The sequence below is a fragment of the Panthera tigris genome, chromosome A2 (assembly GCF_018350195.1).
Source record: "Panthera tigris isolate Pti1 chromosome A2, P.tigris_Pti1_mat1.1, whole genome shotgun sequence".
Lineage (NCBI taxonomy): Eukaryota > Metazoa > Chordata > Mammalia > Carnivora > Felidae > Panthera > Panthera tigris.
This window is the reverse complement of record NC_056661.1, coordinates 69,295,200-69,312,692: the sequence shown is the minus strand read 5'-3', so window position 1 is coordinate 69,312,692 and position 17,493 is coordinate 69,295,200. Positions and strand designations below refer to the sequence as shown.

At 44.5% G+C, this 17,493-nt stretch overlaps 1 protein-coding gene across 2 annotated transcripts in view; it reads right to left on the bottom strand.

Annotated features, from left to right (window-relative positions):
• EGFR (epidermal growth factor receptor) overlaps positions 1-17,493 on the bottom strand; it is a 207,383-nt gene that overhangs the window by 25,440 nt on the left and 164,450 nt on the right. Inside the window, exons 12-19 of one of the 2 annotated variants that reach the window (XM_042963486.1) lie at positions 16,921-17,120; positions 15,854-15,986; positions 13,761-13,851; positions 11,955-12,112; positions 9,874-9,912; positions 6,776-6,917; positions 5,783-5,905; positions 5,014-5,112 (exon numbers count right to left, since the gene is read on the bottom strand). In XM_042963486.1, the coding sequence (XP_042819420.1) occupies positions 5,014-5,112; positions 5,783-5,905; positions 6,776-6,917; positions 9,874-9,912; positions 11,955-12,112; positions 13,761-13,851; positions 15,854-15,986; positions 16,921-17,120 (985 nt within the window). The remainder of the gene's footprint in view (positions 1-5,013; positions 5,113-5,782; positions 5,906-6,775; positions 6,918-9,873; positions 9,913-11,954; positions 12,113-13,760; positions 13,852-15,853; positions 15,987-16,920; positions 17,121-17,493) is intronic. The other variant, XM_042963488.1, reaches the window with a different exon arrangement.

Sequence of the window (17,493 nt, the reverse complement as noted above, 5' to 3'; positions counted from 1 at the left end):
ATTCTCAGCTCCCGTCATTTGACTATTTAGCGCCATATTTTGTTGGCAAACGCTGTTCATTTGTCGCCTCAATATCCCCTGCATGTACCTGAGGCCTCAGCAAGTGGGGTTAATGCCTTGGTGCGAGGGTGGACATTTATTCCTCTTTTGTCCTTCCAGTGGTACCAAACACCTGTCTAGGCACATAAGCGCCTCAAAACGGTCAGGACTGAACTACACTGAAATCATACAAAGGCAGAAATTCAAAGCAAATCAGAGACCGTGCCACTCCCATTAACAACAGCAACAAAAATTCCCTTAGCTTTTAACATTCGCTGCCAACGTCTGTGTGGATGCTTTCCTGCAGGCCTAGGCCCTCTCCTTGCAGGGAGAGCTGGGAGAGCTGGTATTTCTTCTGTATTATAAACATCGTATCACAACAGTTAAGGGCAGGGTAGACATTTGACACTTATGCACATTCAAACATCGTTTAATCTTGGAGAAGGGCTGTTTATAAAACTTAGAACTGGAGGGTCCTGCAAGTCCCATTTCTTCTGAGGCCGTTACTTGCCTGAAAGGGAAACTGAGGCCCAGGGAGGCGAATGGAGATGCCTTGTGTCAGAGCTGGGCCCACAGAAGGGTCTCCTCACAAGGGAGGCACCCTCCACGAGCCCCCTCCTCACCCCACATGCTGCACCCTGTGGTCTCCTGTGATGCCTTGTTGAGCGCTCTGGTTAACAGGCTACCAGAAAGCTCGGAGACCTCGTGACACACACAGCACATATATAAATGTTTGCATTCTTTTTCCATTGCCTTCCCTAAACTTAAACTGGGAAGTCTATGGAAAAATTAAGAGGCCACGCGATTGCCAGAAAAGCACAAATCACGTCTCTCCCCCAAGTCTGGGAAACTGTACAACCATAACTCCAAAGAAGTCCTCTGGCCGTTCCTATTTTCTCAAGATCTGGTTGAGATTTGGAAACATGTTGTATTCATTTTCGAGGGGAGAAAAATCTGCAGAGCAGAGCAGTTTGAGCTGCCCATCTGTTGTGGGGCCGCGAGGAGCTGACCTGGACGGGGGGGATCGGGGAACGGAGCACGGGCGTGGGTGTCGGGCCACACAGAGCCTGGAGCCCTGCCAGGTCCCCGATCCTATTCAAATCCGATAGTGCAACAGAACTAGGTCATCGCTTCCGCCCCGCCCCCAAAAACAATGGACACGCTGTTTGGTCGTGTGTCCTGCTTGGTGTGCACAGAAGTTGAAGCGAGCTTTGTTCTGAGCTGTTTATCTTGGAATCTCAAAGGTGCACTGTGACTTGCAGAAAGAATGTGTGGTAGTCCACAACAGTGTCTGGACTGGACACACCAGCCACGCGCACAGACCGGCAGGCAGAGCCCACGTTCAGTTCGGAGACCCCGAGGCTGAGTCACATGGCAGGGTGCCTCTGAGGCTTTGGGACCTTGAAAGTCTATTATTTTGTCCCGGTTGCCAAAATGATGTTTGATGCCTTCCTTTTCACTTTTCTCCTTCAGCTGTGAACTATTTTAGGTTAAGAATTGGGGCAAAGAGGGGCGCCTGGGTGGCTCAGTCGGTTGAGCATCCGACTTCGGCTCAGGTCATGATCTCGCAGTTCGTGAGTTCGAGCCCCGCGTCGGGCTCTGTGCTGACAGCTCAGAGCCTGGAGCCTGTTTCAGATTCTGTGTCTCCCTCTCTCTCTGCCCCACCCCTGCTTGTGCTCTGTCTCTGTCTTTCAAAAATGAATAAACATTAAAAAAATTAAAAAAAACAAACAAACAAAAAGAATTGGGGAAAAGAGGGCACCTGGGTGGCTCAGTTGGTTGAGCGTCCAACTTCAGCTCAGGATCTCACAGTCCATGAGTTTGAGCTCCGTGTTGGGCTCTGTGCTGACAGCTTGGAGCCTGGAGCCTGCTTCAGATTCTGTGTCCCCCTCTCTCTCTGCCCCACCCCTGCTTGCGCTCTGTCTCTGTCTTTCAAAAATGAATAAACATTAAAAAAAAAAAAAAAGAACTGGGGAAAAGAGGGCACCTGGGTGGCTCAGTTGGTTAAGCATCTGACTCTTGATTTCGGCTCAGGTCATGATCTCACAGTTCATGGGATTGAGCCCCGCATCAGGCCCTGTGCTGACAGCATGGAGCCTGCTTGGGATTCTCTCTCTCCCTCTCTCTCTCTGCCTCTCCCTTGCTGGCATGAACTCTCGCAGGCTCTCGCTCTCTCTCAAAATACATAAACATTAAAAAAAAGAATTGGGGAAAAGGATTCCACTACATTTTAAACTCCTTCAGGAAGGCATACACTGAACCTTAAGAATGAAAGGTAGGTGCCCCTACATTTTTGAAACTGTACCAGTTAACTAAGCCACCACCAGCAGCTTAAACCAGAGGCTGCCGCGTGTATGTTCTGGATCTCAGTGCCTGATCTCAGTAGGGGAAGAAGGGTAGCCAGTATTGGGTGCGTGGGACCATTTACAAGTGAGTATGAGCACTTCAAAGGACACGTTCAGCCCCATCGGGCTGTCCTGTCACAGAACTGACTTGCCCTTAGCTCACTGTTGAAACTGGCCTTATAATCACTTCCTTTACCGGCTCCTCCTTTCCTTCAGGGGCTCTCCATCACCCAGGAATCACCCTGCCCTGATGGGATTGCTTGCGAATTCTGGGCAGACTGGGCTTCAGGAAAAGCAAATGACAAGTTCTCAAGTGTGTCACCCATGAACTGTGACAGCTGTGATGTCTGATATCAGAAAAGATAAGAGTCCAGTAGAAACAAGAATCAAAGGCAGGAACAAAATAATGGGGGGCAGGGGGGTAGAGAAAAGGAGTTGACACTGTGGTATGGTATACAAGAAAGTTAAGAGAGTAGATGCCAAGAGTTCTTAGGCAGGGAGCAACTTTTCTTTTTTTGCTTTTCTTATTGTATCTATATGAGGCAAAGACGCTAGCGAACCTTACTGCGGTATCACGTCACAGTATGTGTAAGTCGGGCCACCATGCTTTACGCCAATTATATCTCAGTAACCCTGGAGAAAAAAACGCAAAAAACAAAACAAAACAAACAAAACTTCCCCCAAAATGGAGGGAGAAGAGAGCAGGAGAGAAGCAGAGCCAGAGGTACACAGAGGCTCGTGTTTTGTAAACTTTTCAGGGTTTACTTTATTGTCCACCCCTCCTCTACCCCACCACAGCAGATTTCCTCCGGTTTCAGGGGACCTGGAGGTCCTTTTCAGTGAAAACGACTTCTCCCCCAAAGCACACCTATTGTCTTCAAAATCCCCCTTACTCTGGGTTGTAAACATTGCTGAAATTCACATTTCAACCTTGTTTTGTGAGATTTATTGGAATGCCCTGAATGAGTAAAACACGAATTAAGGAAGCAGACTCCGCAAAAAAGATTTTCTTTTCAACGCAATACGTGAGGGAGCTGGAGGTTCTAAGTCAAGAGCCTTCACAAACTTATTTCTTGCGGTTATGCCAATGAGAGCTGACGGTATATGTTAATTGGACTTCACGTTAATTTGTAAGCCATTGAAAATGAGAGGTAATTTTGCTCGATACGTATATCTTCAATGTGTGTGATTTGCTACTGCACTTTATTTATTAATACATCATCTCTCATTTAGGGTGTGCCAGAGTAAAGGAGGGAAGTCAGCTGGGGGTAATTGAAGTGTATACAGTGTTATGCCACTGGGAAGCTCATTGTGTCTAAACACATTTTTTAAAAGGCCCATGTTTGGGGCGCCTGGGTGGCTCAGTCGGTTGGGCGGCTGACTTCGGCTCAGGTCATGATCTCGCGGTCCGTGAGTTCGAGCCCCACGTCGGGCTCTGTGCTGACAGCTCAGAGCCTGGAGCCTGTTTCAGATTCTGTGTCTCCCTCTCTCTGACCCTCCCCCATTCATGATTTGTCTCTCTCTGTCTCAAAAATAAATAAACGTTAAAAAAAAAAAATTAAAAAAAAAAAGGCCCATGTTTGCTTTGTTTGGTATATATCCTGTGGGTTAGATGTAAGATGGCGGAGTATTACATTTGCCTCCTGTCCCTCCCCACCATAGGATAACTAAATTCTCTAGATTTTTGAGGCAGTCGGTTTTCTTTTGCTTTGACTTGGTTCCCCTAACCTCCTGCTAAGCCTCTCCAGCTTCTCTTTCTCTGGCTCTGCCCTGGGACAGGAGCAAAAGTTTGCATCAACCCACAGCAAACAGAGGCCAATGGTGTTCACAAGGACACCCCAATAGGATTGTCCACTGGATCCTCCTGGGCATCCCTTGAAGCGGGCTCGGCCACATTCCATGGTGGCCCCTCTTTCAGCCAACTGCTGTTTAAAGGGATGCAGTGCCCTCACCGACTGGTGAGGATCCAGAGAAGATGACGAAAGTTCAGTGGTACCGAAAGTAAAGACGTGCAAATAATCTTGTGGCACATTTCAAAGTCTTGCCCCGTAAACTAACGGAGAACACTGGAAATAACATTTAAGCTATTTGGGGGAAAGTACCAAAGAGGGGCAACACTTTACAGAGCTTCTAGAGAGCATCCATACTATAATCCCAGGCACCTTTAAAAAAGCCACTTCAAAGATAACTTGGTAGAGCAAAATGGACACGTGCTTCAGGGGCAGAAATAACGATAGGCTGGAATCCTGTGCCAATCGCGTGAACGTGAGCAAGCTTCTTTATGCCTGCAAAGCATACTGAGTGTTAACCCCTGCACCACAGACTCATGGGGAGAGTTCCTCATGTGCAAAGCAACTAGCCCTGAGCCTGGCCCTTGGTGGACAGCCAGCGATTGTGAGTTTCTATCCTTTTGGGAGACATAGCAGAATGGAGGACCCAAGTCTTCTCTATCGGAGAAGCCCTGAGAGGGAATTATACCAACTACAGCCTGAAGGGAAAAAAAGACATGAAAGTGAACATTTAGAATGTGGTGATGGAGAAAGTCTAAAACAGGGCAGTGTGTGGCTTCTAAAATGTGGCTTCTGATGTCCACGCCTGTGGATAACTAGGAAACAAAGGAGAAACTCACATCAAGGATTTCCTTGTTGGCTTTTGGAGATGTGGCTTCTCGTAACTCCTTGATGGCCACGGGAATTTTAACCTTCTCACCTTCTGGGATCCAGAGTCCCTGTGACGAGGAGGGAGAGAAGACATTAACTGGCGACTGTCACACTATGCAATATGCTGACTCACAAGATGCACGGACTTTACCAGTAACACCATCCGAAAGGGTGAGGGACCTTGAGCACAGCTCTGTGCTCCAAGGTCACCAGTGCTAGGAGCCATGACATCTCAGCAGCTCTTTGGCTATATAGTGTTCCATGAATCAGAGTAGTTAGATTACAAAAAACCCAAAGCTTGTGTGAGTTATAAAACCAGTGTGGATCATTTTGTCCAGAATTCTGAGATACTGGCTCTGGGTCTAATGGAAATCAGACTTGATATAACAGGATCCAGGAAAAACAAATTAAAAGCTGTTTTGACCTGGGCATTATTTGGATGCTGTCATGCAGTGAGAGGCAGTCCCCCTTCAGACTCCATCCCTGCCACTCACCCCTTTACAAAGTCAATGCTGTCCTCCACGATAACTTTGTTGTCTGTGTACAGGTCTCACAGGACCACTTATATGTCACCAGTATAAAAGATTCCCTCTCGACAACTTGGGGAAAACATCAGAATTTCCCAAACGCTGAGCTACACATAGAGTAGACAAGCTTGATAGACAGTAGACAGCCCAGGACTTTGAATATGCCCACCAACCTGCATCCCCAGAAGTCTCGGTGCCCTGGTGGCCTCACCTTGTACACTGTGCCAAATGCTCCAGAGCCCAGCACCTTGATCTTTTTGAATTCTGTTTCCTTTAAGATCCTCAAGAGAGCTTGGTTGGGAGCTTCTCCGCTGGGCGTAAGAGGCTCAACAAGCTGTGAGAGACAAGGAAGGAGGGTCGCGGCCTCAATGCTCAGGCCCACATGGGAGGAGGTGTGAGCCAGGCTCAGACACAGCCATGTGTGGATGGGCGTCAGCACCAAGAACCCACCATGCTCACTCAGAAGGAGGAACGCACACCTTCTCTTTAGGACTTCAGAAAAGATATGTTGGGACAGGGACTCCCTGATACAGGTGTCCTCGCACAGAAGAGCTCCATTTCAACAAATGCAATTTCGATTTCTGTTTCTAGCCAATAAGCCGGACTGAGAGTATTCTGGTGAGGGAAGTTTTGATATGGTTGGTCATTTTGGTAGCCTGTCGGGCCTCCTAACACACACAAGTGCCATTGTGCTATGAGCTGCTACGGGTCCCTCCTCCCAGGGACTCTGGCTTCTGACACACTGCCGGACACAAAGATGCCGGCCGAAGACCCACCAGTAGAGTGAGTCACAAACAGAGCTCAAAATGGAACGGCACTATTGTAGACAATGGGATTTGCCAAAGTAACATCTCAACATGTGCCTTCACAGGAATCACCAGACAACCTGTTTGCAAGCCCTTCTCCTGTGCATGTACCTGAGTGCTGTATGTTAAACAGGACTCCTATGGCTTTTGTATCTGTGTCGTGAGACTTATAATAGGAACATTGGCATTTCACTCCAGAGAGGTACCAAAACGTCATTAATTGTTTATACCTGGACATTCAGAGATTCTTTCTGGTTTTTCCATCGTAAGCAATAAGGCATAATAATACAATTACATATTTAAAATAGTTGGCAACACTTGGCAGGAGAGCCTTCGTTCCTGTCTGGGGTTCTGGGGAGAGGGGCACTGGTGGGCGTGCGGCCTGGGCACCTACTCACCTCTCTTTCCTGCAGCAGTCTGCGAAGTGTGCGCTTGCGGACGATGTGGCGTCGGCGCAGAAAGAGGCCCACCCCAAGGGCCACCACCACCACCAAGAGGAGGCCCCCAACAATCCCAGTGGCGATGGATGGGATCTTGGGCCTGGAACAAGAGGGAGACGTGGAAAAGTGAGGTTTGGTGACAGACTCTATTACATTGGCATTGTATGTACTTCCTGCATGTTTTGGTACATTGACATCATTTAACATCATCTCAGAAAATAGATACCATGTGGCTTCTACAGAGAGGAAAGAAAGCAAAGAGTTTCTAGGGTAGTGTTTCCACCTTCTTGAGCATAAGAGGCTTTGCCCCCAGGTTTTTTTTTTTTTTTTTTTTGCATTTTTTAAATTGACCTATCATCTGGACATCTCCATATGACTTCTTTTCTTTTCTTTCCCTTATTTTCCTTTCCTTTTCTTTTTTCCTTCCTTCCTTCCTTCCTTCCTTCCTTCCTTCCTTCCTTCCTTCCTTCCTTCCTATCATCTATCTATCTATCTATCTATCTATCTATCTATCTATCTACCTATCTATCTATTGAGAGAGAACATGCACACACACACATGGGGCAGGGGCAGAAGGAGAGGGAAAGAGAGAATCCCAAGCAGGCTCCACACCTAGATGGGCTTGATCCATGAGATCATGCATGACCTGAACCAAAATCAAGAGTTGGATGCTTAACCAACTAAGCCACCCGGTGCCCCGACAGTTATATTTTAATCTTTTAAGAAACCACATAATTCAAAAAGTAACTCAGACTTCAGTAATGCTTTTTATATGAATTTTCATGTATCCCCAGAGTATCTCCATACATACGAAGCCTAGAACATCACATCACATGTATTAAGACATGCATTGTCTACTGGTTTGCCTAGGTGAAGGGACTCTTTCCATAATGTTGAGATTCTTCAAAGTGTTCTTGGCTTTCAAGACGGGATGACAGCCATGTGGAATGCTTTATGAATAAGCTTGGGGGAGGTTATCATGTGATAGGATTTCAACATAAAAAAGATCATTGTCATAAATGAGTGATGTCGCCATGCAGCATCAAACCACTCTGCCACATTCTTCTTCCCACAAAGGTGGTGTTTGATTCAGGGACAGCAAAAACTCAAAACTCAGGTTCTAGAGCTCACTGAGGAAACAACCATCTGAATTCGTGGGTTCTGAATTTAGAATCTTCAAATTCCATAAATATAATCTGTATTTATAGATTCTAGAAATGCTATAATACAATCTTCAAGTCCTATAAATATAACCTGTATCAATTTAATATAAAATAATTTAATTTTACATATTAAAATTCTATAAAAATCATCTTAAAATTATTGTTCTCAAGTATCTATTCTATTCGAATTTCTGGCAAACTTCGTATTTTTAGGAAGAAATGTTAAAGAACATCAAAGATTAATTAGTATCATTAGCACATAAGTATCCCAAGATCCTTACAAATTGCTTGTAAGTGGGTCAAAGGTACTTCATGACAATGATATTTACAACACTTTCTTCTCAGTGAGTGAAAAAGTCATCTCCTGCATTATCCCATCTCCCCAGTGAATGCACTTTGGATTAGTGAGTTTTTATTATATTGAAAAGAACACCAGAAAGATATAAAGAATAATTGGTTACAGACTATCTGTTCCATGGGGAGCTGTAGTAAGGGTGAGTGAATAAAAAAGGAAGAAAAACATAAAAAGAGTAAATATCACAAGGAATGGCCATTGACTAGTTTCCAGGTGGGGCTTTGACGGAAAACCTCATTACAAAGGTACTGAGTGTAGCATGAAGATAGGACAAATTTTGCTGACATCCCGGTAGGCTCAGCGAAGAGGAAGCGAGAGACTGCCTAACTTGTCTTTAAGGTTTCACTTGAGAGTAGGGTTAATTCTGGGGCAGAAGAGTCAGCTGACAGGGAGGGCAGGTTATTGAAGGGATTTTGTAGACATGACGAGAAATGGAAGAGATGGAGGTTTGGTTAGCGTTGGGGACGTCAGGAATGACAAAGAGGAGCCTTGTACATCATTCTGATTCCTCGCTAGATAGTGTCGGTCGATAACACCACTCTGTCCTGAGGAGTCTGAACAGCCACTCCCGATTCTGCCTTTCTTAGTGCAGCATTTCAAGCAATGATAGCAAATGAATCAGAACTGAAATGCTAGTGGAAGTCATTGTTTAGAAAAGGGGAGAAAGTCCCCCCAAGCTGGAGCTGTCATCACACAGGAAGGTTTGTGATACGGTCAAATGGATCATCAAGCAGGAAAAGAAGAGAAGCTAGAAGGAGGCTCTAGCAGAACTGGTGTGACCAAGAAGTCATAAATAGACTCCACATAAAGAGGAGCACTGTGTACCAAGTACGAGCTGGGCGTGGAACAGGCCCCAGGGCTCACATCCTGCATCCCTTCCGCCGAAGCACACGACAAAGTAGGCACGGGAGAGGTGGGTGCAACCAGCAGGATGGTCTCTGCCAGGGATGCTATGCCAGCCCAGAGAAGAAATAAGAACTGTGAAGGTAGGGGCACCCGGGTGGCTCAGTCGGTGAAGCGTCCGACTCTTGATTTCAGCTCAGGTCATGGTCTCACAGTTCATGGGACTGAGCCCCACCTCGGGCTCTGCGCTGACAGTGCGAAGCCTGCTTGGGATTTCCTCTCTCTCCCTCTCTCTCTCTCTGCCCCTCCCCTGCAAGTGCTCTCTGTCAACGTAAAAAAAATAAACTTAAAAAAAAAATCTGTAAAAGGGGCGTCTGGGTGGCTCAGTCGGTTGAGCAGACCTCTGACTTGGGCTCAGGTCACGATCTCGCATTTGTGGGTTCGAGCCCCACGTTGGGCTCAGAACCTGGAACCTGCTTTGGATTCTGTGTCTCGCCCTCTCTCTGCCCCTCCCCTGCTCGTGCTCTGTCTCTCTCTGTGTCTCAAAAAATAAGGTAAAACATTTTTAAAAATCTGTAAAAAAAAAGAACCTGTGAAGGCAGAGGGGAATCAGAAATGCAGGAAAACATAATCTGTGCAGATAGAGTGTTTGGTCATTTCTGAGAAGGTCCACTAGACTCAAGTAGAACACTTACCCATCTGTTGCACAGCCTTCAAGACCTGGCCCAGAACAGCTGTGGGTATTGAGGGAGAAATACACATTTTGATCATAAGTCAACGTGCTTTAAATTACTCTCAAATCATTAAAATCACCATGAATCTCAATTTGGGGGGCAGCAGTTAATTATTTATTTATTTTGCATTTATTCATTCGTTCATTCACTCGGCACGTATTTTTGAATGCTGCACTCTCTGACACAGATTGTTCTAGCATTTAGCAAAGTGGACATTTTCTGGCCTCTGTTACTGAAATGCGTTCATGCGTACTTTATGATATAGGTATAGCTGTCTCATATCTGGCTCTAGGATGTCAGTACAGGCAGGGGAGGAGAGGCGGCCAAGACTAGAGCCATACTAATTAAGGGGTAGGAGGAGAGGAACCGATGTGTGAGAATGAGTCTCAGGGGCAGGGCAACGGCAGTGATGACTTCAGACCCTGGAATCCAGGGGCAGTACGGGAGCTGGTTTCCTCTCCTCCCACAGGACTGAAACGTCTTACATACAGCAGAGACGGCATTGGTCTTAAATGACTCTTGAGAAGCTGGGTCCTCGTTCTAGTGAGGGAGGCCACCGTCCCTTATTTTGATTACAGAATGATATAAAAAGGCAGAATACATTGGTTTTGAAGTATGGCAACATTTGCCAAGACAAACATCAGTAAGAAAACAGAATATTCCAATTAAATGCAAAAGACAACTCATGCTGTTGCACATGGATGGACCTAGAGAGAATTATGCTAACTGAAACAAGTCAGACGGAAGAAGACAAATCCCGTAAGATTTCATCTATGTAATGGAGACTAAAAAAATAAAACAAACGAACAAACAAACAACAGCAACAGACTCATAAATACAGAGAACAAACCGGTGGTTGCCACAGAGAAACAGGGGGGATGACTAAAATGGGTGAAGGGGTTAAGGGGTATGAGCTTCTAGTTATAAAATAAATAAGACATGGGGATGAGAAGTGCAGAACAGAAAATATAGTCCATAATGTAATAATTTTGTCTGGGGACAGATGGTGACTATACATATTGTGGGGAGCACTGCGTAATGTATAGAATTGTCAAATTGTTATGCTGTACACCTGAAATGAATAGAACATTGTGTGTAAGCTCTATATCAATTTAAAAAAGGATATGGGGGACACTACCATTTCATGGTCTGGTTAAGGATGAAGGACTACATTTCAAGTATGTGACCAGGCCAGAGGCGCCTGTCAAGCACCCCATTTCCTACCTCAGTCAAGGGCTGGGATTTGTACACTCCTCCCGGAGGGTAGGGTCTGTTCCCTCCCCCATTTTCAAGCTGTCCTGCTCCTTTCTCCCCAGTGCCTTTGGGCCTTCCTTCCTACACCACACACACACACACACACACACACACACACACACACACACACACACACAGGCTTTTTCAGGAAGTGGATGCATGGGAGGCCTCCCTATTTCACACTCTATTATCTCCTAGGGAAACCAAAACTCAAAGACAAAAGGCATCACTAATGAGTGACCACTGATAAACTCCCCACTCACTAGCTTTTTCTCCCCAACAATGCCCCGCAGTCTCCAAGAGGGAATACTACACAAAGTGAGTGCAAATTGAAATTGTCCATTTTGGGACCACACGCGGGTTTTTTTTTGTTGTTTTTTCCGTTTTTTGTTTTTTTGGTTTTTTTTGGCAGCCTCTGAAGGTGCTGCGGGGGAAACAGCAGGGGTTACTAGGGAGAAGCTACTGATGCAGAAGTAGCTCAGGGGGAAAGAAAAGCCAGTTTACATCTGAAGAGGTGACTTGACAAGGACAGTGACAGGACAGGCGCTGGAAGAGTCTTGATTTGAGTACCGAGCTCGAGCCCCTTGGGAAAGCTGATAACACCTTTGCATAATTTTGCAGAAACAATTGTTGAATATGAAGTAAAAGAGCCCATCTCACGCTATCATTTAACGTCGTCAGAAAACTTATTCTCTGTCCTCTACTTGACTTCTTTTTTGGTTACGTACAATGAAAACAGGAAACATTCTGCCTGGCGTCGTCTGCACCACAGTCAGGCTGTCACTCACCCGTAGGTACAGTTTGAATGGCACAGGTGACACATGCGATTGGCGTCCGCAAACTTCCAGACCAGGGTGTTGTTTTCTCCCATGATGCCAGCCGGGCAGGTCTTGACGCAGTGAGGGCCGTCAATGTAGTGTGCACACTGCACGCAGCTGTCTGGTCCCTACACCAAGACGGAGAGAGACATGTCTATAGGCTTCCTTCTCTTTCGAAACTGAAGTAACTTTTTACTTATAATACTTTGTGTGAAAAAGAAGTCAAACAACAGACGTTCTTAAAGCAGAAACACAACAAGCTTGTCTGTGACTGTGAACCACTGTTCACAGCCTACTGAGAAGTCTTCAAATGCATTGACGATATAACAACGGAAAAGAAACTATACTGTACGCTTCGTGACAGTTTACTTAACAGACTGTGGGCAAGTTTCTTTGTCAAAACAATCCTGATGAGTCTACGTGTACGTTTACATCTCTATCGCTCAGATGGCACTGTTTGCATATCATATCTGAACTTAAAGAGTAACTATGTGGGAAGCCAGGCTTGCTGAGGCGAACTGAAGAAAGCCCACATCTATGTTTCTCCAGGGACAAGAAGGCAGTAAGTGGAAGTAAGCAGTGGGGGCATAATTAACTGTATACCATGTTTATTTGATTCCGTTTCCCAAACTCCGAAAAACTCACAGAAGTGACACTTGACTATTCGGGTTGTGCCCTACATCAAGGGAGTGAAATAAAGCTGGTAGGGAAGGATGTGCTCACTGGTGAAGTTCTCTGATGTCTCCGTTTTGTCCAAAGACTGAGCGTTCCCAGAATCAGAATGGTCAGATGACTAAGTCAGAATCACAAACGGACTTATTTTAATGATGACAATTTAACCTAACACCATGTAAACTTATAAACCAATGGTTTACTTTGTAAACTGCCCTAGTAGCAGCCTACACCTCAAAACACAGCCTTCAGCCTGATTTAGAGACAGCTTTTGAAAAATGTGTTCAATTAGAAGGTTTAGATATGGCTGTTGAAGCTCAAATACAAACAGAACTCCTTATAAATAATATTGAGAATGAACAACATTGGAACATTGGTGTGAGGAGGACCTGAATTCTCACGTATACTCTTTATGTAAATAGAAACCTGAATTTTGAAAAGTTTTGTTAGATGTTTCTTTAAAAAAATTTTTTTAACATTCATTCATTCTTGAGAGACACAGAGACAGAGCATGAGGTGGGGAGGGGCAGAGAGAGAGAGAGAGGGAGACACAGAATCCGAAGCAGGCTCCAGGCTCCGAGACATCAGCACAGAGCCCAATGAGGGACTCGAACCCACGAACCATGAGATCATGACGTGAGCCCAAAGTCAGAGACTTAACTGACTGAGCCACCCAGGTGCTCCGCTAGGTGTTTCTTTAAGAACTCTTCAAATAATTATGAACGAATGTTAAATAAGAATCTGATGATGTTTGATTAAGATGATGAAGCAATGATGACAGATGTCAGAAACAGTGAACACCGGCTGTCGATGTCCCTAGCCTCCCACAGGCATCCCTGGTTTTTGGTAAAAGAGTAGATGTTATTAGATTTGTTGGAGGGTGTTGGGCAGAAAGGGTGAGTGCTCCTACAAGGTGGGTTGCGTGATGACGTCAACTCAACCACAGCCTCTGTGACCCAGCTGGGAGGTCACAAGGCCCCCTGTATGGGCATGGCTGCCTCTTTGGTAGCCGCAGAGTGATGCTGGATCATTGCTGTGGTTCTGCTGCTTGGGAAGGCTTTTCCCTTGGACGTATGAGTGAATAACATCAAATGGGCTCCTTACTCGTCCTGTGCAGGTGATATTCATGGCCTGGGGCAGGCATTCTGGATGGCACTGTATGCACTCGGAATTCTCCACAAACTCCCTTGGCTCCCTGAGAGATGAAAGAAAACCGGTCAGTGCTATCTCTAGAGATCCTGATTCAAAATGCCGGCAGGTTACAACTGTCTGAGTTGCAATTGTCTGAAATTTCAGGTGACACAGAACACCTTTCTCAGAAATGCGAGAAAAATTTAGGTAAACATTGAACGGTAGGGAATCTAGGATTATATTGCAATATGATAAACCGATTTTGTTAACTGAATCCATGGTCATCTCCTCTCCGAATAAATGCACAAGCTTCATTTATAATCAAAATATCTTCCCTACATTTTTCTATAAGGCACAGTTTTTGTCTATTAGGCAAACAGGTCAACAAATGAAAAAAGTAATAGTCTGGAAGAGGTGACCACCTCCCCCACCCCCCACAATATCAGATTCATGGATATTTAAATTAAGCTAGAAGGAAATGGTAACTGTAGATTGACTCACAGGAAAAGGAAGGAGAGATATTAAAACGTACTCAATGATTATTAATAAAAATAGGAAGTACGGAACACACGTGTGAACACTTTTGCTTGAACTAGTTTCCCTGTTCCTCAAAGACGTATGGGTCGACATTAAGCATGAAGATGATGTTTGATTGAAAAGACAAAACAGTTATGACAGCTATTAAGACTGAATGCCGCCTGGTAATTAACTGCAGGCTTTCACGCCAGTGAACAAGGAAACACAAGGAATGTTTACACCCCGCAACATGTTCCCCAAGTCTTCCCTTATGTCATCAATTAAACCAAATGTGCCCAGTTTTTCCTTCCCTCCTTCTCTGGGTCATGATGCCGGCCGGAGGAGCCCATCTTGCAAACTGAGCAAGTGCTGTCTAAAGGCATGGGCACCAACAACATGGTGGTTTTAATTCCCTCTCCCTTTAAAAAGATGTAGAAAACACGACATTCACGTCTATTCATAGCAGTAAGGATTGCATTAATATTGTTGAATTACACAGAGGACTCTGCTAGGTTACTTGGCGTCTTTGCTAAAGGATTCCTACAGAATTAGACTTGGTCCTCTCATTCTGATCCTGAATATTTCTTCTTTTTTTTTTTTAATGTGTCTTTACTTTGAGAGAGAGAGAGAGAGAGAGAGAGTAAACACTAGTTGGGGAGGAGCACAGAGAGAGGGGGGCAGAGGATCTGAAGTGGGTCCTACGCTCACAGCAGTGAGCCCGACACGGGGCTCGAACTCACAAACCGTGAGATCATGACCAGAGCCGAAGACAGATGCTTAACCGACTGGGCACCCAGGAGTCCCCTGAATATTTCTGAATCCGTGCTGTGGCCCAAGCCCTGATAGCAAAATAAGAAGGAAGATTTCCCGTAGCCATTTGTAATTCCTATGGCTCTCCTCTCTCACAAAATGTCCCCTTTCTTTAAATTAAAAAGGAAAAAGCCTCTGCTTCTCTCTATCCTTATATTTTACTTTCCTATTAATTTATTTTTAGTCATTATTTGTGGTTATTTGTGGTCAGAGCTTTACATCAATATCAAGATTCCCACAGAATCAAGCAACTGTATTTTTAACCGATAGCAAAAAAATCCAACAAAGTTTATATGATTGTTTATTTCTTTGTCCATGGTTATGTTTCAAGTTATTTGCACTGTTCTATATTGGTTGAACATAAAACAAAAATTAACCAGGAAATATAATTTGTATTATTATATTCTGACACACCAGGAAAAATGTACTGCAAAGAAAAGTCTAAGTGACTGTGGTCTTGGCCACATGAACCATTTATGGCTTTTCCATTTCTCTTGGGAACTTTGTGTGGCTTCGAAAGAGATTAGATATTTCCAAAACCGAGACTCTATAAATTAGTGGATTGGATTAAGTAATGCAAAAAGTTTGTTCATTTCCTTTGGTGATTAACAGCTGTCAACAAATAAACAAAAACAAAGGAAAAAGAAAAAAAGGAAAAGTATCAAAGTGAACAACAGTAAACTTATAAAAACAATCGCCTTAGTTTTTATCAGAACAAAGGGGTTACAAAATAACCTTACCCCTCCAGAACATTGCACTTCTCCACACATTCCTTGCCACGGGTGACGTTTTGGCAGGACACGCAGTCTTTCGGCTCCGGGCCCCAGCATCCCTCTGACGAGCATAATGGATGACAGACATGGCCTATGGCCTCTGAGAAGACACAGGGAGCCACAAGGAGTCAGCTAGGGGACAGCGACTAGAGGGGCCAGTTGAGACCACACCTGTAAATGAGGCGCTGGGTTCTCTGTGACCCTGAGCTGCACAGACATGCTGGGGGTCCCTGGAAGAAGCAGTGACACAAAATGGGCTTCTAGAGGCCAACTTCAAGTTCCCTTTTCCGGACTGGGAGTCAAGGGTTCCTGGTCCGGACCTGGGTAGCACTTTGCTGATGAGTGTCATAGCTGATGGAGACACAAGGGAAGGTTTGTGGTTCCTTGCCGTGTGCTGGGCACCATGTCAAGAGTTTTATATACAAAATTTCACTTCATTCTCTCACTAGCAGTGGGAATCACTGCGGTCTCCATTTCATGGATGAGGAAGCCAAAGCCTAAAGGTATTAAGTACATTGACCAAGATCTGGAAGCTAGGAAGGGCTAGAGGCAGAATTTGAACTCAGATCTGCTTCTCCCAGTGACCAGGGTCTCGGTAAAAAGAAATGTGCATGGCCTGGCTTCAAGAGAAGCCTGTGGCTCTAAACTCAGATGAGGAAATGTCGCTGTAAAATGCTCATTCTATCTGCATGCGTGTGTGTATGCCTCTATGTGTTGCCAGCTAGAGTCATTAGAGGCTGAAATGAGCAGGGAGAACAGCTGAAAGGTAAAATAATTAATGCTGAATTTAGTTCTGTACGTTACAAATAATTGACAGCTTAAACCTCCAGGCAAATTCATCCTACGAAATGTGAATGATCTGGAAACAATTCCGGTGAACTTCCCATGATAACTTCACATATAGGACTGTACAGATTTATTTTAATCTGCTTCTTTAGGAATGAAAAATATAATTTAAATGTTTGGGAATCTTCTAAATCAACATACATGACCCACGTGAACCATCTCCATGATCAACCAAAGTGATTACTTACTGCAGCCTTTTTCATCTTTGTTGTTTATAATTTTGGTTTTCTGACTTGAAGTCCCAAACAGTTTTTTCCAGTTTATTGTATTTGCATAGCACAATTTTTGGTTTCCTGAAACGATCACATCTCCATCACTTATCTCCTTGAGGGAGCGTAATCCCAAGGACGTTATGTCCAGGCCGACAACCGCAAGAGAAAACTGACCACTACAGTGGAGGGAAGAAAAATAACATTGTGAAAAATGACCAAAAAATTCTATCACTAAAAGCTTTATTTTAATTTTCTTCTGGACCACCTTATATGTACTACAGTCCCCCTCCCAGTGACTGTAAGTCATATTGCAGGAAGTCTGTATTGCAACTTTTGAAAATGACAACAGATTTTTTTAAGCTCCTCCAGGGAAAAGCTAGTTCCTTGTCCATTTACTATCTTTAACCCCAGTGGAATACTGAAGGTGAATAAATATTAATGTCATTATTATATTTACTGCATGTTTTTTTTTTTTTTGCCTGGGAATTGAACAGCATCTTCTTCTTTTTTAATGTTTATTTATTTATTTTGAGACACAGAGCAAGAGCA